General features: G+C 57.8%; 12 protein-coding genes across 12 annotated transcripts in view; 8 read left to right on the plus strand and 4 right to left on the minus strand.

Moving 5' to 3' along the window:
• Nucleotides 1-604: 604 nt before the first annotated feature.
• On the plus strand, nt 605-1,802 carry SDRG_00884 (TKL protein kinase; the record flags this gene model as incomplete). Its single annotated transcript, XM_008606388.1, has 2 exons — nt 605-1,011; nt 1,059-1,802. The coding sequence occupies 2 exons, from the start codon at nt 605-607 to the stop codon at nt 1,723-1,725; spliced, it is 1,074 nt and encodes a 357-aa protein (XP_008604610.1). The 3' UTR covers nt 1,726-1,802.
• A 1,227-nt stretch (nt 1,803-3,029) lies between these two features.
• On the plus strand, nt 3,030-4,890 carry SDRG_00885 (TKL protein kinase). Its single transcript, XM_008606389.1, has 2 exons — nt 3,030-4,011; nt 4,063-4,890. The coding sequence occupies exons 1-2, from the start codon at nt 3,128-3,130 to the stop codon at nt 4,730-4,732; spliced, it is 1,554 nt and encodes a 517-aa protein (XP_008604611.1). The 5' UTR covers nt 3,030-3,127; the 3' UTR covers nt 4,733-4,890.
• A 543-nt stretch (nt 4,891-5,433) lies between these two features.
• Nucleotides 5,434-7,063, plus strand: SDRG_00886 (TKL protein kinase). The gene is made up of 2 exons (XM_008606390.1): nt 5,434-6,297; nt 6,338-7,063. Exons 1-2 carry the CDS (start codon nt 5,465-5,467, stop codon nt 6,987-6,989), a joined length of 1,485 nt encoding a protein of 494 aa, XP_008604612.1. The 5' UTR covers nt 5,434-5,464; the 3' UTR covers nt 6,990-7,063.
• A 237-nt stretch (nt 7,064-7,300) lies between these two features.
• SDRG_00887 (hypothetical protein) lies at nt 7,301-8,071 on the plus strand. Its single transcript, XM_008606391.1, has 2 exons — nt 7,301-7,358; nt 7,412-8,071. Exons 1-2 carry the CDS (start codon nt 7,334-7,336, stop codon nt 8,041-8,043), a joined length of 657 nt encoding a protein of 218 aa, XP_008604613.1. The 5' UTR covers nt 7,301-7,333; the 3' UTR covers nt 8,044-8,071.
• A 50-nt stretch (nt 8,072-8,121) lies between these two features.
• On the plus strand, nt 8,122-12,532 carry SDRG_00888 (hypothetical protein). The gene is made up of 15 exons (XM_008606392.1): nt 8,122-8,596; nt 8,644-8,845; nt 8,895-8,957; nt 9,004-9,562; nt 9,610-9,835; nt 9,890-10,026; nt 10,069-10,143; nt 10,190-10,372; nt 10,416-10,561; nt 10,607-10,757; nt 10,802-10,883; nt 10,932-10,999; nt 11,047-11,197; nt 11,250-11,578; nt 11,622-12,532. The coding sequence occupies exons 1-15, from the start codon at nt 8,260-8,262 to the stop codon at nt 11,862-11,864; spliced, it is 2,952 nt and encodes a 983-aa protein (XP_008604614.1). The 5' UTR covers nt 8,122-8,259; the 3' UTR covers nt 11,865-12,532.
• On the minus strand, nt 12,006-13,244 carry SDRG_00889 (hypothetical protein; the record flags this gene model as incomplete). Its single annotated transcript, XM_008606393.1, has 1 exon — nt 12,006-13,244. One exon carries the CDS (start codon nt 13,242-13,244, stop codon nt 12,006-12,008), a length of 1,239 nt encoding a protein of 412 aa, XP_008604615.1.
• A 296-nt stretch (nt 13,245-13,540) lies between these two features.
• On the minus strand, nt 13,541-14,802 carry SDRG_00890 (hypothetical protein; the record flags this gene model as incomplete). Its single annotated transcript, XM_008606394.1, has 5 exons — nt 13,541-13,766; nt 13,818-13,955; nt 14,008-14,147; nt 14,188-14,257; nt 14,302-14,802. The coding sequence occupies 5 exons, from the start codon at nt 14,800-14,802 to the stop codon at nt 13,587-13,589; spliced, it is 1,029 nt and encodes a 342-aa protein (XP_008604616.1). The 3' UTR covers nt 13,541-13,586.
• A 248-nt stretch (nt 14,803-15,050) lies between these two features.
• SDRG_00891 (hypothetical protein) lies at nt 15,051-16,801 on the plus strand. The gene is made up of 9 exons (XM_008606395.1): nt 15,051-15,268; nt 15,312-15,461; nt 15,506-15,611; nt 15,664-15,826; nt 15,871-15,967; nt 16,015-16,170; nt 16,214-16,477; nt 16,523-16,645; nt 16,693-16,801. Exons 1-9 carry the CDS (start codon nt 15,082-15,084, stop codon nt 16,740-16,742), a joined length of 1,296 nt encoding a protein of 431 aa, XP_008604617.1. The 5' UTR covers nt 15,051-15,081; the 3' UTR covers nt 16,743-16,801.
• A 113-nt stretch (nt 16,802-16,914) lies between these two features.
• SDRG_00892 (hypothetical protein) lies at nt 16,915-17,887 on the minus strand (the record flags this gene model as incomplete). Its single annotated transcript, XM_008606396.1, has 1 exon — nt 16,915-17,887. A coding segment is annotated over one exon (947 nt), but the record flags the coding sequence as incomplete, so codon positions are not given.
• Nucleotides 17,888-18,388: 501 nt separating this feature from the next.
• Nucleotides 18,389-20,508, minus strand: SDRG_00893 (hypothetical protein). Its single transcript, XM_008606397.1, has 5 exons — nt 20,226-20,508; nt 19,619-20,182; nt 19,464-19,576; nt 18,626-19,416; nt 18,389-18,578 (listed from the first exon to the last, which is right to left on the minus strand). The coding sequence occupies exons 1-5, from the start codon at nt 20,425-20,427 to the stop codon at nt 18,512-18,514; spliced, it is 1,737 nt and encodes a 578-aa protein (XP_008604619.1). The 5' UTR covers nt 20,428-20,508; the 3' UTR covers nt 18,389-18,511.
• An 839-nt stretch (nt 20,509-21,347) lies between these two features.
• Nucleotides 21,348-23,274, plus strand: SDRG_00894 (hypothetical protein). The gene is made up of 3 exons (XM_008606398.1): nt 21,348-21,562; nt 21,607-22,301; nt 22,343-23,274. Exons 1-3 carry the CDS (start codon nt 21,361-21,363, stop codon nt 23,165-23,167), a joined length of 1,722 nt encoding a protein of 573 aa, XP_008604620.1. The 5' UTR covers nt 21,348-21,360; the 3' UTR covers nt 23,168-23,274.
• Nucleotides 23,275-23,973: 699 nt separating this feature from the next.
• SDRG_00895 (hypothetical protein) overlaps nt 23,974-25,380 on the plus strand; it is a gene marked incomplete at both ends in the record, with an annotated part of 3,921 nt that continues 2,514 nt past the window's right edge. Inside the window, one exon of the mRNA XM_008606399.1 lies at nt 23,974-25,336. Coding sequence (XP_008604621.1) covers nt 23,974-25,336 — 1,363 coding nt within the window. The remainder of the gene's footprint in view (nt 25,337-25,380) is intronic.

The raw sequence follows: 25,380 nt of genomic DNA on the forward strand, positions 1-25,380 counted from the left end.
CGCGATGCACGCTAATTTTATACGTCGCGTGACGTCGCCACTTTTTCCATATTCGGCGTTGTGCTCGCGGGGCCCGTGCAGCAAAATTTGCCTCCATACCCATTTTCGTTTTGCCCAAACGAACAGTAGACCAACCGTCCATGTAATGCCGCGTCCACAGCAAAAATCAGGACACGATGGACATGGGCGCGTGCTACAGAGTGGGAGTAATTTTGTGGGAGTCTCGGGCGGTTGAATTCGACTCGTGCGGCTTGCCAAGCGGCAACTACGTAGCTACACGACGTGCAGCGTGCAAAGCACATTTGGGGCAACTACTTTGCGTTCACAGCCTCGTGCATCTATTCGCGGTGTGCATGTTGTGTCCAAATGAACGACACTGCAGCGAACATTACACAAGTCAACAAACACTACATGGATCTAGACTGGATTTACATCGCCAGTAGTGAGACGTGGCACTACAGGATCGTCTTGCTCGCCTGCACCGAGCAACATTGCTGGTGGACGAGATCATTTTTAAAAGATGCTCCGCCTTGCTAACCTACTTATCGCTGTTGTTGCGGTGCAGGCTCAGAACGACTTTCTCACTTTTGAGTCGTGGACCGCGATGTGGGTCGTCGGCACCGTTGTCGTGGGCGTCGTTGTCGTCGTCGTGAGTGTCATCCTTTCTGTTGCATGCTGCCGCCAGCGCCCTGCGCCGATCCAAACTCGCGTCGCCATTCCCCACTACATTGTGTACAACCCTCCACCGAGCCAAGTCCAGGTGGCCATGGCAACACCGATCGCGATTGCAGCCCCACCCGTCGCCACCACGAGCAGCGCGAACGCTGCTTCATCTATCAGCGGCATCGACCCTCGCGAGCTCGTCGAGCGCCGCGAGCTTGCGTCGGGGGTGCGGACGTCGGTTTTCGCGTGCACGTATCGAGGTACCACCGTCGCCGTCAAGTCCCTTAAATTACCGGCCGGCGCTCTTGCAAAACACCGATTCCTTGCGGAGTGCCATCTTCTCGCGCGGTTCGTAGAGCACTGTTGCTAGCTTGAAACACTCATGTTCCGATTAGGATGCAATCTCCGCACATCGTGTCGTACATTGGTGTGACGACGCCAGACGGGCTCGATCGCAGTGGGATGCTCGTCACCGAGTATCTCGGCCTCGGAGATCTCCGCAACTTTGTGGCGTCAGTGCCGCTGAGCGCGCTCTCGTGGCGGCAGAAACTCGAGATGGCCCACGACATCGTCCTCGGCCTCGTCTATCTACACGCCTCTGGGGTTCTGCACCGCAACCTCACGTCCCGCAACGTCCTCGTGACCGACGCGGTGCGCGCCAAGCTGTCAGACATGAGTGTTGCCCGCGAGATGGACGAAGCAACCATGACGGCCGGCATTGGAACCTACCGCTGGATGGCGCCTGAGATGCTCCAAGACGGTCACTACGCCACGTCGGCCGACATGTTTTCGTTTGGTGTGCTATTGTCCGAGCTCGACACGCACCAGCTGCCGTACGCAGACCACCTAAGTGCTAGCGGGCGGGCGTACACGGAGCCTACCGTCATGGTCAAGGCCATGACGGGCGAGTTTCGCCCGACGTTCTCATACGCGTGCCCACGTTGGTTCAGCGAGCTCGGAGCCAAATGCATGGCTAGCGACCCGCAGGCTCGCCCAACAGCTATGGAAGCGTCGTACGCGATCGAATTGGAGCTTCAATGCCTCGAGCTTTCGAGTGCGTAGCTCAACAATGCATTATTCCAACGTTAGTTTTAGCAGGACGCTTTTCGTAAACATGAAATTGAGTGAACAAAAACGCATGACGCGCTCATGGCATGCAACACCGTCTTCGAACCAGCTACCGCCACACGACCGACGGGTGTCTGCCAACAACGAATGTCCTTGGTGCGGTTTGGAGATGGTTTGCGCGCAGTTAATGTCGCTCTAGCGTCTGTAGCCAATTCCCACCCACATGGACGTCGTCAACACCCCGACTTAACGATTTTGCCCGTAATTTTGGTTATTGCCTCGGAACATTTTTCACATTCAAAAGACCTTGGTGTGAGCCGACAACGCCTTTTGCGTGCGTCGCCCTCCAAGCTCTCCAATCTACGGCAAACAAGATGTATGCCTTGGGATTCAACGCGGTGCTTGTTGTGTCTGGACGATTGGGACAACCCACGCTCCAACCAACGCAAGCCAGAATACGACCAGATTGGCCGTGGATGGCTCGAGAAGGTGTTAGGGGAAGAGGCAACTAGTTGGAAGATATAATTATCTCCAACTAGGTATCACATGCTTAGAACCATAGATTAGGAGCGACCCTACAGACCAGGCGCCTCTTCGAGTGCCCAGGCCGAAGCTCGCTTCGTCAGCTCACTTCATCTTTTGCTCTGCGGAGTAACTCAAGACAATGCCTGCTTTTCGGGAGATGGCTCTCCCTCGCATTGTGTTTGATTTCCACCGCCGGCGTCACGTTGTATGGAACAGATTACTGAGCGGGGCTCGAGCTTTGTTGGCGCCGGCGCTGCTCAACGTCAAATCAGGAAAACCAAATGAGACGTCGCGCGCTACATGTGTGAAATACATGATGCACACCGATGCACACCAGTGAACCAGTGAATGCAAATGCCGCAAGCGCGCAACAGCGTTACGGTTACCGCCTGAACCGGAACATACAGGACCAGCAGTGACTAGAGGTACCCTCTCTCCCACCGTAGTAGCGCATGTCTCTGCGCTGGTGCGTACCGGTACTGACCGGTACTCGTGATTTGCTCAGCAATCCGAGTTCATGACCGGTCAACGTGGATGTTTCGAGCGGTCAACACGATATTCGGCTATTAAACAGCAAATGTAAGTTTGTGCTCGTGCACAACCTGCTGGGTACTGCCGCCTGTAGTATTTGAAAAGTGCCCACTTTCTCTCTTTCGCCTTCGCGATATGCGCATGTATCCTGCCATCTTGTCACTGGTCATTGCAAATGGTGTCAAAAGATCTCACATTGACCAATCAGCACGATGTATCATGAAAGGGCGCAAGATCCGGTCCCACGCACCCGGCGCGACATGGGTCACTGCATCGCATTTCTTTCGGCACCCAAGAGTCAGCGCCATCAGCCGACGTCACTTGCCAACTTGAGCTACCGATGATGTCTCGACTCCTTGTCGCCGCTGCTATGCTGGTCGCGTCGGCCGCCGGGCTCGTTTGCAATCGGACGGACCCGTGCTACAACCATGCGCTCAACCTCTGCTGTCCCGGCGACAAGACCCAGCACGATGGTCATGGTCGTCCGTTCTGTGATATCCAGCTCACGGGTACCTGCCAGAACCAAACAACTTGCTACGACATCACGTCGATCTGTGTCTGCAGCGGTGACCGTCCGTGTCGGTCCGCGTCCGGCGCGTGCTTGCCGTGGTCCAACGGGTGCTCCAAGCTGAACGCAGCAATGCAGTTCTGCCCGTCGGGGTCAATGCCATCGCCGATTGCGACAACGCCGACAGTCGTTTCGCCGTCGTCCGACAAAAATGTTGTCGCCGACTCCTTCGACAGCGTCGCGAACGCCGCAACGACCATCACGATCATCGTGTGCCTCACGCTAGTGTGCATTGCAGCGATGGTGCTCTTTTGCATTTGTCGACGCAAGCCCGTCGCCGAGCCACCTATTTTGCGCAGCGGTGCAGAGACGTCGGACCGCGAGGAAGCACTGCTACCTCCTCTTGTTCACCCGCGCCACGCCTCGTCGTACGCACCGACGCACACAACCTCGACCGTCGCGTCCTTTCAGAGCCAAGGGTCGTCCCAGGACTCGGCGCTGTCGTCGTCGCGCGAGTTTGACTTGTGCGAACTCGAGATGTACCGGATCCAGTCGTTTGAAATTTCCATCGTCAAGGCCCTCGCCCAGGGCGCCCACGGAGAAGTGTGCATGGGTATGTACCAGGGCATTGCGGTCGCCGTCAAGAAGATGCTGCCCAAATCCCTCTCCCACGACGAAGTCCAGAAGTTTGTGCTCGAGATCAAGCTCATGGCCAAGTAGGCATCCATCCGATCAGCATGCGGCGAGACTCATCGTGTTTATGGTAGGCTCAACTCGTCGTACATCGTACGGTTCATTGGCGCTTCGTGGCTCCGTCCCAGCGACATTATGTTGGTGACTGAGTTTATGGACATGGGCGACCTCCGCAATTTTCTCCAGCTCACGTCGGACGCGACGTTGTCGTGGCAGCAAAAGCTCCAGCTGGCCCTCGACATTGTCCACGGTCTCGTCTACCTCCACTCGCTCGACCACAAAATCATCCATCGCGACCTGAAATCCCGCAACGTGCTTCTCAACACCAAACTCAGCGCCAAGCTCACGGACTTTGGCATCTCCCGCGAAATGGACGATATGACTATGACGGCCGGCATTGGCACATACCGGTGGATGGCGCCCGAGGTGCTACAGGACGGTCACTACGCCGAGTCCGCCGACATGTTTTCGTTCGGCGTCATTCTCTCGGAGCTCAGCACCCACCAGTTGCCGTACTCAAACTACGTCAACGGCAGCGGACGTCCGTACACGGACACGGCTATCATGGCGCGGGTGATGATGGGCGACTTCCAGCCAACATTTGCGGACGACTGCCCCGAGTGGTTCAAAGCTTTTGGCAAGCACTGCATGGCGTTTCAGCCCGACGACCGGCCGCGCGCCGCCCAAGCCGCCTATGTTTTGCAAACCGAGTTGCGAAAAATCGAGGCCACGACAAAACTATAATCGTATATCTAGTGATTTTGGAGATGTACACATTTCAGCAGGTCGAATGGCGCCTACAGATAGCTGTACTTGCAGTCTCACCTTCGTTTCTGACGATCTTGTACTTTTAAGAGGACATTAGTGTACTCGCCCAACGAGAAATCGCTTGGTAGATCCACCGTTGCTTTTGGTCAATGCACTGTCTTTGGGGCCATCGCATAGCGGTCCCAGTGACCAGAAAAGCAGCTTTGAATACAACTGCGAAGCTTAGTTCGTGAATCACGACGTGGCTATCATTGCGACGGACCGTTCCTGAACTTTGCAACGATTCACAAACGGCACAAATCAGCGTGGCACGACCACAAATGCATGAATTGTGATCGCCATTGCAACCAGCTATCAGTCCCAGCGAAAAATGATAAGTGCAAAGTCAAAGGAGCACCTGGTGTGGTATGCGCAGTCCATTTAAATCATTTACTGGCAGACATTAGTAGTGATCAGCCTCCGCGAAACGCGCCATACACCCTTTTTCAAAAGATATACATCGATATACCACACCTCCATAGAGACTTTCATTTGTGTTCATTGTGCAGTGGGAAGCGTCGTCGAGAACAGCAGCGGTTAGTGCTTAGTGCCCTGTTTAAGAAAGGCACCCAAATATTGTTTTAGGTGCTCCTTGTGTGTGCCGAAACCGGATGGTGCCAGTTACTGGCGAGATTCTGGCAGCATTCCCGTCGCACAAGTCAACACGCCATGACCACCACGCAGTGCCAGCCGGCAGCACCGTGCTTCGAGGCGAGCTCTGGCACCTGCGCGCTCGCTGATGCGACGCTCGAGGACGGCCGTGGTCGACCGTTCTGTGACCGCGCTGCGGGGCTTCAGTGCCAGAACGGCAACATCTGCTACGACAGCTCGTTTGGCTGTGTCTGCTCTGGGCTGCGCCCGTGTCGCCAAGGCACGGGAGCCTGCATGCCGTCTTCTGCATCTTGCTTTGCAAGCACGAACGCTTCGGCGCTTCAAAATTGCGTCGGCGGGTCGTCTGGTGCCGCCAGCTTAGTGAATTCGCTAACGACAACAATGCCGGCGGCGACGGCGACGCCGGGCGGTACCGACATTGTGTCGACGATCACAACGTGCGCACTCGTGCTTGGCGCGCTTGTCGCTATCGCCATCGTCGTCTTTGCGATCCGCGCGCGCCGCCGCCGCCTCGCGATGGCCGACGAGCCCGCCCTGCTCACTGACCACGAGAGCATTCCTGCACTTCTGAGCGGCCGGCAGCGCTCTACGCGCAAGCCCTCGTCGTCGCCGCGCCCACAGACACTTGTAGGCAGCAGTGTTGGCACCACTGGCTCGGCAGTGTCGTCGTCGTCCGGCAGCAAGGGCGCGTATGCGATGGGCGACCTCGACATGCACCGCGTCGACATTGGCGACATCACCATCATGCGCACACTCGCCCAGGGCGCGTACGGTGAGGTGCTCCTTGGTCGGTATCAGGGCGCCGTCGTCGCTATCAAGCGGCTTCTACCGACGACACAGACCCGCGACGACGTTGAAAAGTTCATTCGTGAAGCCCAACTCGTCGCAAGGTATATCATTTCGTTGGACGTCTATCTCAGCGGCGCGTAGACTGGACTCGACGTACATTGCGGCGTTTGTCGGCGTCGCGTGGACCAAGCCGCAGGAGCTGCTCCTGATGACCGAGTTCCTTCCGCGAGGCGACCTGCGATCGCTGCTGGAAGCCGACGCCAACTTGCCGTGGCCCGCCAAGCTTCGCATCGCCCATGACATTGCCGAGGGTCTTGTGTACTTGCACATGCTCGAGCACAAGGTGCTGCATCGCGACCTGAAATCGCGCAACGTCCTTCTGACCGACGATCTGCACGCCAAGCTCACCGACTTTGGCATCTCCCGCGAGCTCGACGACGCGACCATGACCGCCGGCATTGGCACATACCGCTGGATGGCACCCGAGGTGCTCCAGGACGGTCACTACGACGAGTCGGCCGACATGTACTCGTTCGGCGTCATACTCTCGGAGCTGGACTCACACAAGCTACCGTACTCGGACGTCGTGACGAGCACGGGCCGACCGCTGACGGACACGGCCATCATGGCCAAAGTCATGCTGGGGCAGCTCCGTCCGACCTTCTCCGATGTGTCTCCGTCGTGGCTGCGGGAGCTTGGCATACGCTGCCTGTCGGAGGATCCGTACTTGAGGCCACGCGCTGCTGAAGCCGCTTACAAGATTCAGGTTGAGCTGCGGCGCTTCGAGCACTAGTGGCATTAATTTATCGAGGAAATTCCACTATTGTGCAATACAACGGACGTGTGCTCTGATGCACGAGCCAGCAACTCGCCTCGCTCAGTCGTTTTCTACGCTGCTGACGACATTGCGCGGGTCTCAATCTTCGCGAGCACTACTTCGTGTATTCAATGGTCTGCATAGTAATGACAATAGTGTATGGCAAAGGATGATGAATGCCGTCGATGCTTACGTGGCACACTCCCAAACCAGAAGAACACGCCGAAGGGCATGTCGCATCCGGATACCATTGAAACGGCGCCAGGCGGAAGCTCATTTTCGTATTTCATCGGTCCGCCGCACTGTTATTCGAGCGCGTCATGGAAGCAGTCATATTTGACCTCGGTAAGCACGTTTTCTCCAGTAGAGACAGCTTGTCCATCAACACGAGGCCGTAGATGGAACGCTTTTGGACACGGAGATGTTGAGCGTCGCGGCGTTGACGCAGATTTGCGGCAGTGGCTACAACATGGAGCTCCAGAAGCGCATCATGGGTACGCCCGCGCACCAGTGGACGCGCGTCGTCATTGAAGCGATGGGTCTCTCGCTCACGCCCGACGAGCTCACGCACGAGTGGCACGTTGTGATGAAAGCCAAGTACAACGACGCGGTCATCCTTCCCGGCGCCCTCGAGCTCCTCGCCAAGCTGCCGTCGCACATCAAGATTGCACTCGCAACGTCGTCGCCGGCGTCGGCGGTTGCTGTCAAGCGCGCGGTGCATCCGACGCTCTTTGAGCGCTTCCAAGTGATCGTGACGGGCGACCACCCGGCCGTCCGGAACGGAAAGCCAAGCCCTGACATCTTCTTGGAGGCCGCGCGCCAACTTGGAGTCCACGATGTCTCGAAGTGCATCGTTGTCGAAGACACCATGCACGGTGTGACAGCAGGCAAAGCCGCGGGGATGCGCGTCGTCGCTGTTCCCGATGCCCGCTTCTACGCCACGGCTGACTACCCCGGCCGCTTTGACCACGCCGATGTCATCTTGCCGTCGCTGCTTGCGTGGGACATGGAGATTCTGAACCGCTGCTAAAGCAAATGACGATACGTTTCGCTTGCTCGCATGTGTCCAATTTTGATCGGGTGAGCCGACCATGTGCGGTTGAAAAAGGCCGACCATTCTTTGGCAGCTGGGCGTCTCTGCCATTGCGCCATCGCGATTGGCCGGTTTCAGATCCAGTGTCGACAACCACGCACACCTAGTCGAGCCGTCGACGAAATAGCATTTAGCCGTCGACCGAAGAGCGTCATGTTGTCCAGGAAGTGGCCGCTGAAACCGCCCACATTGCCCTTTCGGTCGAAACCGGATGCGCCAGTGGCCGTCGTCCGGATAGTCGACGAGAAAGGCGGGATGGCGAGCAGCATCCGCGATCGCCTCGAGGCCTTCTACACGACGCACAACCCGACCAAGCTCGGCGAGATCGACAAGCTCCTCTCGCAGTTCGCCGGCGCCGAGGCGACGCTGCTTCAATCTATGCACCGCAAGTACGGCGTCCGTGACCTCGAGAGTGACGTCGCCGTGGACGAAGTCTACGAGAACGAGCGCTACTCGTTCCTGACCATGGGCTTTGGGAGCTCATTTCCAGGTAGCTTAAAGCTCGTCTCGCGATTGGACTCGAGTCGCCGATGATAGGCCACCTCACGGTGCTGGACCGGAAGCGCTACAGTGGCAGCCACGGAACGCCTTCGTCGCAGGTCTTTGAGCAGGTCGAGCCGACGCTGCCCGAGAGCGCCGACCCGGCCTACCAGTGGGCATGGACTGGTCCGTGGGAAATTGACGCGGCGTACGTTCCGTGCGACCGCGATGGCTGGACGTATGCCTTTGATTTCTCCAAGTACGTGTGTGGTCGAGCTCGGGCAGAATCCGACACCTTGTTTGAGTAGCTTTTCGCCCATGCTTCTCAAGGACGAAGGCAAGGCGTCGCCTGGCATGACCGACTATGCGCGGTACGTACCATGAGCCTCTGATTTCCACACACAAGTACCATTCTAGACGGCGGCGGTGGGCACGGACGCGCATCTTGAGCCGTGTCGTCCCCGCAGTCGAAGATATCGAGATGCCAATCAAGCTCGAGCTGCAAGAACTGCCCGAGATTCCGCTGCCAGCACCCGACGCGAACCTCCCACTCCGTTTCTACTCGAAAAACCTCTCGCTCGAGTCGCACAAGAACGCGTGGAGCCACCAAGTGAATAAACTTCTGAAGCTCCACGCCCGTCTCGAGCACATCATGGCCGGACGCCTCCTCATGTGGAAGCGGACCAAAGTCGAGTTGAAGGCGCAAGCCAAGTCGACACTGGCCACGGTCAATGCACTGCGCGCTCAAATCACCGCTGACGAAAAGCGTGGCGTGAAGGACCTCGCGACGCAGTCGTCGCTGGACGTGCACCTCGCGCACTACGAAGACCTCAAGCGGCGCATTTGGTTTCCAAAGGAGAAGGGGTACCTTCTCCGAGGCAACCTCATCGGGCTCTTCGTCGGCATCAAAGACATTTGGGTCGACACGATCAAGCTTCAATTTGGCGCGTCCATTTCGCCATTACCGGACGGCACGGTGCGTACTCCGACTACATAGCTCGACGGCTCGACACTCCCTCCTAGGTGCGCTGTCATGTCACGTTCAAAGGCCAAGTCACCATTCGGCTGCACGGTGTCAAGCTCAAGGCGGAGAAAGGCACGCGTGTGCCCAACTCGCGCTGGTCGTCCGTGTTCCTCACCACGCAGTGTATCGGGGACCTCGGGCTTCTGTATAACGCTGCGGACGGTCACTGGACGCCTGAGCCGTCCAAGGGCATTGAATTCCACAAAATGCAGCTCAAAGTGACGGGTGCAGCGCTCATTGCTATATCAACTGATTGCTGACAAAATTTATCAACGCTAGGCGGCCTCGACCTTCCCGATGGGCTCTTCAAGATGCTGTTGACCGAAGTCGCCAATACGCTGGTGCAGGAAGTGCTCTTTGCCCACTTCCCACCGGAGCTCGGCCCGCTTTTCCAATACGCGTCGTCCGCATTCGAGGTGTCGTAGGCTCTCAGAACACTCGCGTGCGACCTAGCCTAGGTGCGCGGCGAGCTGCAAGTCGAAGGGCCTGCGATTGCCGATCTCGTGGATGCGACGCTCGAGCCCGTGAACGAAGTACCACACGTCCGCCGGTATTTCCTAGAGTTTACACTCATCCTAGCGCGAAGAAAGCAAGATGTCAGTGCAGGCATTCGACGACATTGCGACGCTACTCGGCTTGACGCGGTCCCAGCTTAACTTGCTTGTGGGCCTCCGTGGGTTCCTCTTGTGCCCCAAGCCGCACTCTTTCCAGTCGCTACGAGCTATCGCTACGTACTTTCGAACGTACTGGCTGGCGCCGCACGTAGGCACCTAAATCTGATGGACCTGTGCGCGAAACGACCTAGGCAATGGACAACGTCGAGCCTGTCCTCGCCGAGTGGACGCAAACGTGGCAGCACCTCCTGGAGCTGCTGTTTCTCCAGCGCCAGCTCGATTCGCGCGGGTGTGCGTACGAGCTCTTTGACTTCGGAGCATGTGTGCTGCGCACCAAGTACACGTTTACAAAACAGGTTCATACACTCACCACTACTACTAGGCGCGATGTGCTTGACAAGCACGTGCCCTGCCGCGTGCAGCTGAGTCACTTGGTCTGCAACGTCCAGCTCGCCAACGTGATCCAAGCCGCGAGCGACTTCTTCGCGCGCTATATGTCGGCGGCCAAAATTACGCCCAAAAAACCCAGTCCGGTGCGACCGAAGCTGCCTTTACGGTACCCTAACCTCTGTGACAGGAAACCTCCGTCTACGGTATTCGCATTGGCCGCAAGTCGTGGACCGCAGCGAGTGGTGACGCACCCAGCATCACGCATACGGGTGCCCATTCGTCGACTATACAATCCGAGGGTTTATATTCGAGCCTAGTGACAAAAGAAGTCGAAGCGCAGATCGCCGAAGTCCGAGCCCTTGGCGCCACCATTCAAATGCTCCTGGTTCGACGTCCCTTTAATCTATCGTGAGCTGATTGGATGCTGCTTAGAGCTCGTGCGCGGTTGAAGCATTGGCGTGCGATGTCGATGGCAAGATGACGGGCACCGATCGTGATGGTGTTCGCGACGCCAAGGTCAAGGTACGCGTCACCGACCTCCAAGCCCACGGCCGCGGCCCCATCAATTTTGACCAGCCTTTGGGTACGTCAAACCTTCTCTCGCATGATCGAATTCATCGCTCAATGTTGGATAGCTCTGCTCTACGCCCTCGGTCAACTCTCGGTCGAGTCGTCGGCCGACCTTGGCGCCATTGACGTTGGCCTTCAGACGGCCACTGGCCTCACGATCGCCCACGCCAATCTCCGTGACGTGTACGCGCAGTGCGACTTGGACCTTACGCGCCTTCGACGCGAGGACTCGACGATTCCGCTCGTCATTACGTCCTGGGGACCAACGCGTGCGAAGATCGATCTCCACGAAGCGCTCACTGGCCGGGTCGGCGTCGCTATCACCGACGTCGACGCCCACTTGCAAGCGCTCTTGGAGGCTTTTTGCGCCGTCGTATCGAGCCAATTCAGCCTCGTACTCCCTCGTGTATCGGCTTTGGTCTCAACCTTGAGCGTAGGCGGGCGTGTGGCCAGCCAAAGTTGCGGCTTGCATCCTCAAGTACTGCTCGAGCGACGAATTTCTTGTCGCTTGGAGCGTGCGTCTCCGCCTCGACCCACGCGGCGCGTTGGTGCTGCAGCCTATAGACGACCATCCGCAGCCGTTCCAGTACTTTGACCACCTCCAGGTCGTGCCGCTCCTCCTCGATGTCGAAGCCATGGTACAGTTTTGGATCGAGACGCAGCTTGCCGCCAAACTGTAGTCGGTTGGAAATTTCTACGTTTTTTAAATAGAGACTAGAAGCAAATACGTACCCTACGAATCTGAGTGTTTTCGTGTCTACTCGACGAGCCAAGCGCCCTAGGTAGAGACGTGAGGCACGAAAAGAGCCGCGCGGGTCCAACTACACGACACTCGGCACTTCGAGCGTCTTGAGGGCGATGCGCTGCCGAAGCTCGCGGATCCGCTCCTCGAGGCGACCAATGTTGGCTTCCGCTAGCTCCACCTCGTCGCCCGTGGACGGCGGCGAGGCCACGGGCGGCGGTGATGACTCTGGCGACGGCGCGGCCGACTTTCGTCCTTGGCGCAAGGCCTCTTCGCGCGCCGCAATCTTCTGTTTGAGCCTTGCGATCGGGTCGTCCGGCTCAATGCAGTCGCCCACGAGCTGCCGCGCACGCTCGCACTCGTCCATCGAGAGGTTGATGACAATCGTCTGCGAGAGCGCCGTGAGTGGCTTCTTCCGCGGGACCTGCAGCTGCGGGTTTGTCCAGAGGTACTTGGACGGCTTGGTCAGCGACGACGGGCCCAAAGCCATCTTTGCGACCGGCTCTTCGACCTTTATCGGCGGTGGCCGCTTCCCGACCGAGCTCAGCGCCGCTTTTCGGAGACTCTCGAGGTCAAAAACGGGCTCGGGCGACGGAGGCAATGGTGGTGCCATCGCCTGGACGGGAGACCCCGTGTTTACTTGGGCAACGTCCGCAGGGTACGGCGGTGGATGCATGAACCGAGTCGGCAGCATGGACGCATCGTGGTACATACCCGGAAGACTCTCGACCATGCCGTGGCGATGCACGCGAAGAAAGCCGTCTGCAGGCGCTTCCATGAAGACCTGTCGCTTGACAAACGTATGCGGCGACGCATCTGCCGAGAGCTTTCGCTTTTTCTTCTTCTTGGGCTTCTTGCGCTGGGCCATCGCTTGTTGCATCTTGCGGAGCGCGTCCGCCTTGCGTTGCGCAACGAGCACTTCGCGGAGGCTCTCTGCGTGCAGCTGCTTTTCCTTCAGATCATCGTCTTCGCCTGCAATGTCATCGCCGGAAATTTCGCCTTCCTCGCGGCGACCGCCATCTTCGGCGTCATCGTCTTCCATGCTCGAGGGTTGAGACGCCACGTATGCGTCGTCGTCATCGTATGCCTCTGGTGGGCGCGGCAGCGCTTCGTCTTCCTCCGACTCCTCCGACTCGAGATCGACGATCGCCGACTCGAGCGCCCGCGAGAGGAGCTTGGACGCATCGCCGTACTCGGCGACGGGCAGCGGCTCGTCCACGTCGTCGTCGAGTCCACGGGCTTGGGCTAGGTCATCCTCGTTGTCGCTGCTGCTGCTGCTCGAGACGAGGTCGATCACGTGGTCCGATGCCATGGCCATGGAGCGATCGCGACTGCGGGCGGTGGATGGCGGCAGCTCAACTTTCGAATTTAGAAGCCGTGCTGAATCGAGTGGGTCTGCACTGCGAACATTTAAATACAACTTGGCATTTGTATGCCATAAAAATAAGAAGCGCTGTTAGCCGGGGCATTTGGGATTGGTCGATATTCTGAAAATTCCACCAATCGGCGAACCAACCTTGGATCCGGGCGAAAACGCGCGCCGCGGTTGGCGCTTCGAAATTTCCAATCTTCTCTTTTTCCGCGCAACGAAATGTATTGAGTTGCGTACTATGAGACAAGTTGACCAACAATAACGAAGAAGGCCGTGTCTACTAGCTCCTTAAATCTCTTCCTTCCATGTCGACCAGCACAGCTCGCACTTGTCTTTGCCGCGCGCCACGTTGACATAGATGCTCCCCGCATGCGGCTTGACGCGGTCTTCTTGCACAATCGCGAGCAGCATGGGCTCGATGCCTTTGCCAGCCCACTCCATCACGATCAAGTCGTGCACTGATGCATTCTAGTCAAAAGTCCCTTCGTCGTCTGCCTTCGAGTCCTAGTACATCGGTACCTTTTTGTGCGCAGCCTCCTTCTCAAAGAGCTGCGCTGCCTGCTTGGCACTGACGCGGAACTGCCGCGTTTGAATGAGCTTGAGGCACGGATTGCGAAGGGCGAGGTGCGCAATGTCCAGCGCCAGCAAGCTATTGCCCTACCCACAGTTCTTACGTCGTGGCTTCCGACATTTACTGGTAGAAACATACCGTTGAAATACACACAAAGCCCACATCGCCGTCCGACGACCGGTGGTGCAAGCCGTGCGCGATTGGCAACGTACTCTGCGCCAAGTCTTCGGAGTAACCGACCTCTTGAAGCACGTCTGCGGGCAAGCGTTGATGGACCGCTACAGCTTCGTTAGTGCACGAATGCTGGAAGTACGCTACCCGACGGCCAGAGCTCGATCGAAGAGGCGACGAATTTCCAGTTGCCAGAGGCCGGCGTAAAGTCAAAGACCTAAGAACGTAGAGTCGAAACTTTGGACGATGGTGCAAGGTAACCTCGCTCCACTTGTTGTTCCAGATCGAGAACGAGGCTTTCGCGAGCTGGTCTGGCAGCGCAAAGTACGACGACCGGTAGCACCCAATGCGCAGATTCGATGACGTTTCGATGATCGGCGCTGTCGCGCTCATGAGCTCAATGTCCATGTCGCGGCAGTCGCGGGTCCGAAACTGCTGCACGACGCACACAAGTGTTGTGCGCGTACAGTCGCGTACAAAGAGGCTCGCCGTGCAGGGCCCAACGAAAATCGCGCAGTCCGTGCACTGGTCGATCGTCACCGAGGTGCAGTGGTCGAGGAGGAAGATGGAGCACTGGGTGCAATCTTCAAGCACAAACTGCTGGCCATTCACACTGCCAGGCTTGCGCACGACTACGGCGTCACGGAGTCCCTTGCACATGTAGTCGGCAGGGTTCAACGTCGGGTCCCGCCCGAACGAGCCGTCGAAAGGCTTCTTGGTCTTAGCAAGCTTCTTCACGGGCTTGGTTTTCGCATTCCCCATTGTCGAATGCCGGCGGTTATTCAGTCGCAACGGATATCGTGAGAGATGCTATACCAAGCATGCTTGCACCTCGCTTCGGGAGGGTAGTTTTTATAAATCAATTTATACTATACCAGTGGACTAGGCTACGTGGTCTAAATGACTTATTGTCATTGCACTGCATGTTGAATGGGTTGAGGCAAGGCTCTTGACGGTGATTGGTCCGCTCTAAGATTCGCTCGAATGTCCAACCAATCAAAGAGCATTTGTGAAGATCCGACGCCGAAAGGACACGGAGCGATGTTGCAGCACGCGGTCACGGTCGTCGGGCTGCTGCTCGCGACGCCCGTCCTAGCGTTCCACTGCGCACTCGTGGCCAAGACAGAAGGCTACCAGTCGCAGTACTCGGTCAACGTCTCGATTGGCACGCCATCTCAGACGTTCGATCTCATCATCGACACGGGGTCGTCCGACCTCTGGGTGCAAGGTGCGCTTCGTCGCTACAGCTCGCTTTGCGAATCGTCGCCTAGGTACCGACTGCACGCAGTGCTATGTCGGCCCCAAGTTCAACTCGTCGCAGTCGTCGACGTTTGTGCCGGGCTGCGCTCGCGGCAGTTGCGACAACACGCTCGCGTATGGCTCAGGCGTCTCGACTGCGCGCGTCGGCCAAGACCGCATTGGTACGCACAACGATCGACAGGAGCGTAATCATGTGGTTATGTAGCGCTCAATGGAGTGCCGCTCGTGGACCTCGTGCAGTTTGGCGTCGTGTACAGCGAGGACGCGAGCATCACCAACGTCCTACAAAACAGCGGCATCCTTGGCCTCGGGTGACCCACACGCTCAACGTTGCTGCGTTTCTCATGCTACGTTTCTCTGCAGCTTTAGCGCCATGTCGTTCTTTACACACCCGAGCCCCGTCGAGTACATCTCGGACTTTGCCTTGTACCTCGATGGCACGAACAAGAGCGTGCTCTCCGTGAACCAAGTGCTCGACAAATACGCGGGGCCGCATGTCGCGTGGTCGACCATTCCAGTCGAAGAGGTAGCGGACTTTTCTGCAGATTCATGAAAGTGGATATCGAGTAGCTGGAGGGTCTCTACACGTACTGGACCGTGGGCCTGCCTGAAGCGACGTTTGGATCCACGCAGCTCTGCGGCAGCACCAAAAATCGATGCCAAGCAGGTAGTCTTCCCTCTTGAAGGGATCAGCTTACCAGTATATGCTGGTAGTGCTGGACAGTGGCACGGGCTTTATCGCGATCCCGCCGCAGCTTTGGATCGCGGTGCTGGGGGAGCTTCAGCAAGCTGGCTGCATCATGCTCAACCGCGGCGGCCCCTTTGAGTGCATGTCGATGGCGTCCTTGCCGACGTTCCAGCTTGTCTTGGGTACGCAGGATACTAGCAGCAGCATTGCACGGTCGGCTTCTAGGCACGCTGCAAGGCTACAAGGTGACGATCGAGCCGAGCATGTACGCGTTTCCAGTCGAAGGCGCCAGCACGGTGCTCGTCGGGCTCATTGAGAGTCCGCTGAACCTGTGGATTCTCGGCAGTCTCTTCCTCCAGTACTACTACACGCGCTTCGACATTGCAAAGAAGCAAGTGCAAATGATCTCGCTTGTTGAAGCGCCAAAGGAGCTGGTGCCCGTGCCGATCGCGGCCGCGGACCAGCCTTCGTACTTTGATCAAATCTACGGTAATTTGCAACTGTCGGATCCAGTGCCTTCACGTATTGAGGTAGACGAGACGTACATGGAGCACCTCATGGTGCTCTTCATTGTGGGGGCGAGCGCCTTTATGATCTACACCCTCCTCTTCCGACAGCCGCAGCGGTCCAAGTACGAGCACGGCTACGTCCCTGACGGTACGCCATAGCATGGAAGTCATCAATGAACGTATCGTGCTATCTAGATGTGCTCCTCGCCAAGCTCCTCTCCGACCAGCCGCCGCGCCGACGCTAAGTAGCACAAGATAGCATCAATGTACCATACGTCAATGTGATAAACCGCACCCCCGCCCACTGATTTGTGCGATGATTGGAGCTGGCAGGTCGATGGCAAGCCAACCACTGCAGTGAAAGGTCGTGCGCCGAGTGGTTCACCTGCTTCTAGTACGCTGCGTTGGCTCGCACCGTCGAGGAATAATAAACAGGCATCTCGTTATACGAAGTAGTTGACACGATTCTCAGTCGTGGCAACCGGGGCCGGCGCGGGCTCATCTTGGCGCTGGAGCTTCATGAGGTCGGCCAGATTCGAGCCGCGAACGCTGCCAAACTTGCCTCTCGGCGCAATGTTATCCGTGTCGTCGTCGTCGACGCGTGGCGAGGCGCGCGGCTTCTTGTGTCGGGGCCGCGGTGCATCGCCCTCGGCAGGTGACGGTGCGCGGCCGTAGTGGCCCCGGGGCACGAGGTTCTCGATACTGTCAGGGTGCGCGGGCAGCGTTTTCAGCACGAGGCTCATTCCGACTGCAATGACGCTCAAGGCGCAATTGAAGAAGGCAAAGACGATCATGGCTTGCACACTTGTGCACGTACAGTACATGCCGAGGCCGCAGTTCATCTTGGGTGCAAGAAGGATACCAACGATCAAGTAGACGCCAGCGAGAACGCCGTCCATGAGTCGCTCCAAGAGCACGTCCGGCGACAGGCGGCCCGAGAGCGTGACGCAGATCAAGTACAAGACGCCGTACCCGAACGACGTGTACGCGGCCATCGCGAGGAAAAAGTGCCGCAGCTGCGCCGGGCGGTACGTGTCGTCGTCCGCGACGCCACTCAGCGTGATAGCCTTGTAGGCCGTAAAGAGGCTCAGCAAGGTCGCAAAGCCGCAGATCGCCTGGATCGCACGCAGCGCGGTCCAGAGCTGCCCTTCCTGCTGCGCGCGATGGCGAGACATGCTCAAATCGGAAACTGAGTGATGGCGAGCTGCACGCAACCGGATACGACCGCACGCAATCCGGATAAACATGCGACATGGTGACAACCGATGGGATCGGACGTGAAAAAAGTGTTGCGATCCAACCGAGCTAGAGACGGCGGCGGCGTTGGCACTCGGCGCCGACGGCACCGCCGAGAGCAGAAGACGTCGACGGCGGAAGCGGGCTTGCGTCCGTTGCTTGCATCCAGCGCGAATAATGATCGGCGACGAACTCGAAGGTGAGAGGCGACGCTGGCGACACAGGTCTCCGCACATCATTCAACCCACGCACGTCCGGACAAATGTGGTGCAATCGGGTCGAGGAAGCCATGGACGAGCAATGTCTACAGTCGCAACCGTGGAAACGCCCGAGAAGAGCCGTCTCGCGCTGCCGGCGTCGATGCAAGAATGCTGGACCATCGCAGATAAAACGAACGAGAAAGTGGACGAGATGGTGGGCGACAGAAACAACCATCGAGCGCTTACTGACCACACGTGTAGAGCTTCGTGAATACCACGTGGCTCGCATCAACCATCCTCGAAAGAGAATGAGAGCAGCGAGGCGAGTGAGCTGGGCGAGTGACGTGCATGTGGTAGGAGTTGGATATCAGGCAAGCTTGCAGCCGGCAAGCTTGCCATGGCGTCTGATATATGGGTCCAACCCCTGACCCTGCTGGCTCCGGATGACAAAGTACAAGAAAATGATCGGAGGATCTCGGGTTCGATGATGCTGGTGTGGGTTCGAACCCTGCGAACCAAGGTGGCTTTTTGCACGGAAAGAAATGCATTGCAACTGTGGCTTCCATACTTTCAAGGTATCAATCCACCTGCTTCGTGACGTGGCGGGGCGAGAGGAGAGGAGTCTTCTTGTCGGACATCGGCGGTCTACAGAGACAGCGTCAATCACAACTGTGATTGAAACGCAAAATTACACGTCGCTGAACGCAAGTGGCAAGGCCTCGTCGCCGTGGTGCGCCGCTTCGTCGTGGAGCATTTGGACTAAGCGTTCGTACTTGACCTTTGTGCCTTTGGTTTCAAACTGGAGGCGCACAAAGCTCGTGAACTTGAGCTTCGAGAACTTGTAGCCAAAGCGTTTGATGTTCTTGCGCAAAACAGCGCCTTCCATGTACCCTGTCTCGTTCGGGTCGTCGAGCTTGAGGCCCGCGATAAAGACGTCGATTGTCACATCGCGCGCGGCCAGGTGCGCGAGCACCGCACGCGCCATCTTGCGCTGCAGCTGAAGCACGTCGGCGTAGTGCTCGATGACGATTTTGAGCTCGGCAGGGTTGACGCGCACGGTCGCGTTGATGAACGCCAGCTGCCGCGCAATGCGAGGCGCGAGCAGCACCATGTGCGCAACGATGAGGTACGCGAGGAGGCCGCCGAGGATGTAGTGGGAGGCACCCACGTCCCGCGGAATGAGCACGATGAGCGCTTGGGCGAGGAAGCCAAAGTAGAGCGCGTTGAGTGTCAGGAGGACCTTGACACCGACATGCGTCGCCTTCCGCGAGAACCACGGAAGGTCCATCGCATGCTCGTCCATGAGCTGCGATGCTTGACGGTGCGACGCCGTCTTGTACTTGCAGCCCGTGACCTTGCGGAAGATGGTCAAAACCAGGTCCCCGATGCTCGACCGGTCGTGGCGGTCGCTGAGGCCTTCGGCGACGTGGTGCATCTTGAGAAGTGCGTGCGACGACGTCTCCTGGATACGCGACGACGCTTCCTACCGTAGGATATGTAGCAGTTGCGGGACCAAAAGTCTACGTGTACCTCGTCACCAACGCGCTTGAGCGACGCCGCGAGCGTGGCTTCGTCGCCGCCCGCGTGCAGCACCATGCGGTAGACGACGTTCTTGAGGTACGCGTACATGACGAGCATAAAGACTGGGCTTGCATAAGACAAAATAACAAATAGCACAAAATTACCCGTGAGCGCGGCGATCGCGACCGCAATGACAATGAGGCGGATGTCGTGGACCTTCTTGCGCGTCTCGGGAAGGTTGAGATCGTCGTGGTAGCTCACAAAGACGTCCGAGAGGAAGAAGAGGCCGCTGTAGACGAGGAGGAGCAGGATCCACGTCGACACTTCAACGTCAAAGAGCTCAATGATCTCCGTGTCCTGGACCGCGCGCAAATACTTTGGGTAGCTAAAGAGCTGCGGCAACTTGTGCTTTGTGAGGAAGAAGTGGCGCACGATGCAGAGCTTGGACGCCGAGACGTACGGCTTGGGAATCGTGGCCAAAGCGCCATTGTTCGTCGCCTCTGCGTACAGCTCCTCGGACGTGTAGAGCGCCAGTGTATCGAGCGCGACGTTGCGCGCCTGAAGCCGCCAAAACATGAGCGCCGACTGCAGCGCGAGGGCGATCGCAAAGAAGAAGACCATGTCGTCGGCGACCTCCCACGCCTGGTAGGCGGGCGAGTCTTGCTCGACCGCGCCAAACTGCGAGAGGCGGTTGGAGCTAAACTGGATGAGACCACCGACCATGAGCTCTAGTGTGGGCGTGAGCCATGCAGTGTGGGCGGGACTCGGTACCTTTGTACATCTTGTTGAGCAGGACAAAGTACTTGGCGTGGCTCGCCGTGCGCCCCTCAAGGAGCTTGAGCCCGTAGCGGAAGACGACGACGAAGAGCACGGTCGCCATGAAGGCGTAGATCGTGCCACGCACAGAGTACTCGAGGCCCGCGTGGAAGAGCACGTCCGACGGGAACGCTTCCGAGACCGGCGGCGCCACCATGTCGCTTGGATTGTTGTGCCAGGTGGAGGGTACCCAGTACGAAACCTCTGAAACTTTATATATCGCCGCACACGATCGGCACCGTTCGAATCCGAATGCGATACACAAGCTGTAAAGTGCAGTCGTGATATGCTCGCATCCATACCGAGCGTATGTACGGGGTCGACTCGAGTACTTTGAGCTTGTTTGGACCCTTGGACAAGGCTCTGGACGGCGTGCCGTGATAACGTGCTGCACGCTCTCTTGTGTGGGAAATGCGGGAAATGTGGTATTTGGGCGTTACGTCGTCATGTCGAAAGAATGGTTTGGCGCGTGGAAAATCAACACTTCGATCAAGCAGAGGACGTTTTTGCACAATTCGCACACTCGAAGGATAGAAGCAACGAGGGTTAGATTCAATAGTAGAGCCTCATCAAGCAGTTTCACAGCCCGCATAAGATACTCTACAAAGGGACATTCAACGAACTAGGCGGTAACAATCAGCTACGTGGATGCACCGTGAATCGGGACGTCCAGCTGCAAACACCGCACGCAGTCCTACAGAATCGAATTCGAATCGCCTCTGCTGCGGTAAGAGAGTTGCGTCGTCGCGTCGCCCCTGTTCGAACTTGGCACGCCGGTTGTGTGAGAGGCGGTGTGTAATCGTCGCATCCATTATTGTTTGGTTGTCTTTGATCGGAACGACAACGACGTCGAGAGATGGCTTCCAGATCATGCTTCCAGATGCAAAGACCTATTTCCAGGCTGCTTGACACAACAAATGAACCCTTTGTTTAAGTCTAAACTGGCGTAGTCAACCATTGGCTGCGCTGCGGGTTTTGTTTGCCCAGACGTCGTTCCGAGTTTCGAGATATCACAATCCCCCAACACGTGGAAAACGTTTTTCACGAACGATGGCTATGCATTTATAGAGGTCATTCGCCAATCGGCAGCATGGCCAACGCGACCGAAGCGTACGACGCCAACGCGTTCTTCCACGCGGGCTTCGACCCGGCCGTCTCGGTCTTCGGGAGCCTCGGGTTCGTCGCCGCCAACGTCGTGCTCGCGCTCCTCATCGAGCACGGGCTCAAGCTCGTCGAGAAGGTCGTCGAGCACCATCCGACGTACTTTCGCCTCCTCACCAAGATGTACCAAGGTACGCCTGGCGCCGCCTGGCCTATCGACTTACCATGCATATAGAGCTCATGGTCGGTGGCTTCACGGCCTTTGTCTCCAAGCGCATCCAGCAGTGGAACGTCCTCTCGTCCGACGACGAGCAAATGGTCAACTCGTCCGATGACATGGTGCTCTACTACGGCCTCGCGATCGCGCTGCAGTCCATGGTCATGTTCTGGCGCCTCCGCAAGCACAATTCGCAGGTTGACAAACTCTCGCTCCTCACGGCGCAGGAGCTCTACAACGAGGTGACGGCGAACGACGACACGAGCTCGTCCGCCCTCCCGAGCATCTATCACTCGGTCATCAAGATGAAGATCGTCCGCCGGTACTTCCTCAACGCGCACCAACTGCCAGAGCTCTTTTCATTCCCCAAGTACCTCCGCGCGATCCAGGACTCGGAGATCATCCAGCTCTTCGACATTGAGCTCTTTGCGTGGCTCCTCCTCGTGGGTATCTACGTGGGCTTCTTTGCAGTTTGCGGCGCCGTCGACCACATTCTATTGGCGCCCGAGAGCACGCTCACGTACGTCGATGCCGAGCACGTTCTGCGCACGCGCCTCCTCGTGCTCTTTGTCTTTATCGCCTGCCTCGGGCTTGTCATGTGCCTCCTCAACGTGTACCTCAAGCGCTGCGTGCACTGGATCGTCGTGCAGGCCAGCAACAGCGCGGCCGAGGACCACCACCTTGTCGCAGCCCTCGGACGCATCGCCACCGAGGTACTACGGGCGTCTTCGATGTAAACTGAGGGCGTGCTTAGGAAGCGCACTTGATCCAAGATGAGACCACCGAGTCGGCAATCGCACGCATGACGACGGTGGCCAACAGTCTGAGTGAAAAGCCCGACCACTCGACCATCTGGGGGCTGCTCCAGACGCTGTTTCGCAAAGTCACGGGCCGCCAGCACACGCGGGACCCCAAGCTGCAGATCGCCAAGCTCCACTTGCCCTTCTTTTCCCGCAAGCTCCTCCACGTCTTCATCAAGCTCCTCCTCAACATGAACGCCATGTATTTTGCGCTCGTGCTCCAGAGCTTCTTTACGATTCTGCGGCCATCGATCGCGTACCCGACCCAGATCTGGTATCCTGTGATCCTACTCGCGCTCACCTTGGCGCTGGGCGTCAACTCGGCCATCTTTGGCCCGCGCATTGTCGGCCGCATGGCGCTCGTGAACGCGACCGTCCGCGTCAACGCTGCCGAGCTCAAGCGCTCGGTCGAGCATTTCACCGAAGTGCTCGAAATCCAAGAGAAGATGGTCGCCGCGCTCGTCAAGTACACGGCGACGCACCTCAAGTCGCTCGAAGACATGCAAGACGAGCTCAAGCTCCACGACGACAAGCACTCTGGCTACATTGAGATCGACGTCCTCCGCCGCACGATAAAGCGCTACGGCTTCAAGTTTTCCAAGAACAAGTTCAACACGTTCATTCGGCTCCAGTTCAAAACCAAAGGCACGACCGTGCAGTACGAAACGTTCCTCAAAGTCCTTCACCGCACGATCGAGAAGAACGACTATGGCGCGCACGCCACGTACAACAATTCGCCCACGCTCACGTCCAAGGTCTCGTTTGCCGTGTCCAAATAAATCAAGACAACTTGTCTTTACCTATGGTCAATGTAGCTGTATGCTTTTGGTCAGCATCAGCCATCGGCATCACGCAACGACACACTGCCAGCCATCGCACACTTGCGGGATACGTCAAGATGACGCTGTCGTGCAGCGTAGTAGTGACGTGGTTGCTGTCATAAACTCTCGATGGTTTGGCGCGTGACGGGTCTGACGATGTTATGACGACTGGCAGCAACCAGCAATTCACACAAGACTGACGTCGTCAAACTATGTTCCCGCCGATGCTAGCGCCGAGACCCATCTTGGCTGACGTACCTTTTTCAAGAAGCTGGTGGCTGCCAGACCAAGGGCCCGGTTGTTTGTGCTATAATACATACAGTAATCGAACACGTGATTGTTTGCGTACAGCCTTGTCAGCTTTGTACTGCGCTGAGCCACGACAGATGCAGTGGTGTTTCTATGCTCTTGTGGTTGGGTTAGGAAATGTATCCTTGAATCGTATGGTCACAGACGGGTAGATGCAGTCACGTCGGTGGCGTAGCAGCGTCCGGTGAATGAAGGTCGCTCGGCATATTGGCGGCTCGTATGCAGAGCTCATCCATCACTGATGGATGAGCTCTGCCGATGGGCGGTCGACGGTGGGCCCAGCTGACGCGCCACATCGGAGCCATCGTTGACGTAGTCGATGATATCTTTGGCATTTTTTGCATTTGAATAAAAATACTTTGAAATTTGTAAAGAGGTGGATACAGCTCGCCGATTGGCCACGATCCCACGGAGTCGAGATAGTGCAATCTCATTGTGCCATTTCCGGACGACGGATGGGATCCTCAGAGCACCGACGCCTGCTGGGGCCGTCGCCCCTGAGCGACCGCTGCCCCGCAGACGTAAGCGGCCCATGGAGCGTCATCTTCTTTTCGTGGCTCACGCCGCTGCTCAACCTTGGCAACGCCCGCCGGCTCGAGTTTGACGACCTCTTTTTACTCAACCCCGCGGACCGCGCGACGACCGCTGCCAGCGTCTTCCATGCGCAGTGGGCGCTCGAGCGTGCGCATTCGTCACCGCCCAAGCTCTGGCGCGCCTTTTCCCGCGGGTACTCGCGACCGGTCGTCGTCGCGGGCGTTCTCAAGGTCTTTCATCTGGCGTTCCAGTTCATTGGACCTATCTTGATCAAGCACCTCGTCGCATATCTTGGCGACCCGTCGGGGCCACTCGAGATTGGGTTGTACTACACGCTGGCCGTGTTTGTGTCTGGCATTTTGCAGTCGCTCGCGCTTCGGCAGTACTATTACGTTTGCTACGAAGTGGGGCTGCGGCTTCGGTCGGCCGTCGTCATGGCCGTCTACGACAAGGCGCTCGTGCTCGCCTCGACAGCGTCAACGGGGGAAGTTGCGACGCTCATCAGCGTCGACGCGACGCGGCTCCAGGAAATTGTCAACTCGGCGCACAGTCTGTGGTACACGCCCCTGCAGATCGCAGTCACGAGCGTTCTCATGTACAACGAGCTCGGTGTTGCGTTCCTCGGCGGTGTCGGCGTCCTCTGCGTGCTGATTCCGATGACGTCGGCCATGACGAGCTACATGCGCACATGCCAGGGCCCGCTCATGACGGTCAAGGACTCGCGCTTGAAGGCGATTCTCGAAGTGCTCACCGGCATCAAGGTGCTCAAACTCCAGGCCTGGGAAACATCGTTCTTTGCCCGCATTCTGGACCACCGGGAGAGCGAGCTCGCACAGCTGCGTCGGTACGTCACCGCCAAGGCATATGGGTACACCATCTTCAACGCCGTGCCGTCCGTCGTCACGATCGCCGCCTTTGGCTTGTACGTCTACCTCGGCCACTCGCTGGACCTCGGCACGGCGCTGACCAGCATCGCGCTGTTCGAGAACGTTCGGTACCCGCTCATCAACTTTCCGGCCGCCATCACAGCACTCATCGAGGCCCAAGTGAGCTTCGACCGCCTCGAAGCGTTTCTCCACCGCGCCGAGTACGTGCCGGTGACGCCCGGTCCTCTCACGTCGCCCGGCATCACCCTCGAGTCGGCGGCGTTCAGCTACGAAGAAGAGGCCACCGACGACGCGGTCGTTCTGCGCAACATTTCGCTGCGCCTCACGCAGCCGTCGCTCGTTGCGGTCGTCGGCCGCGTCGGCGCTGGCAAGTCGTCGCTCATTCAAGCTGTCCTCGGTAACGTCAAGTGCATCCGAGGCTCGGTGCATCTCAAGGGCTCG

Source organism: Saprolegnia diclina (genome assembly GCF_000281045.1).
Source record: "Saprolegnia diclina VS20 unplaced genomic scaffold supercont1.2, whole genome shotgun sequence".
In the NCBI taxonomy this organism is placed as follows: domain Eukaryota; phylum Oomycota; class Saprolegniomycetes; order Saprolegniales; family Saprolegniaceae; genus Saprolegnia; species Saprolegnia diclina.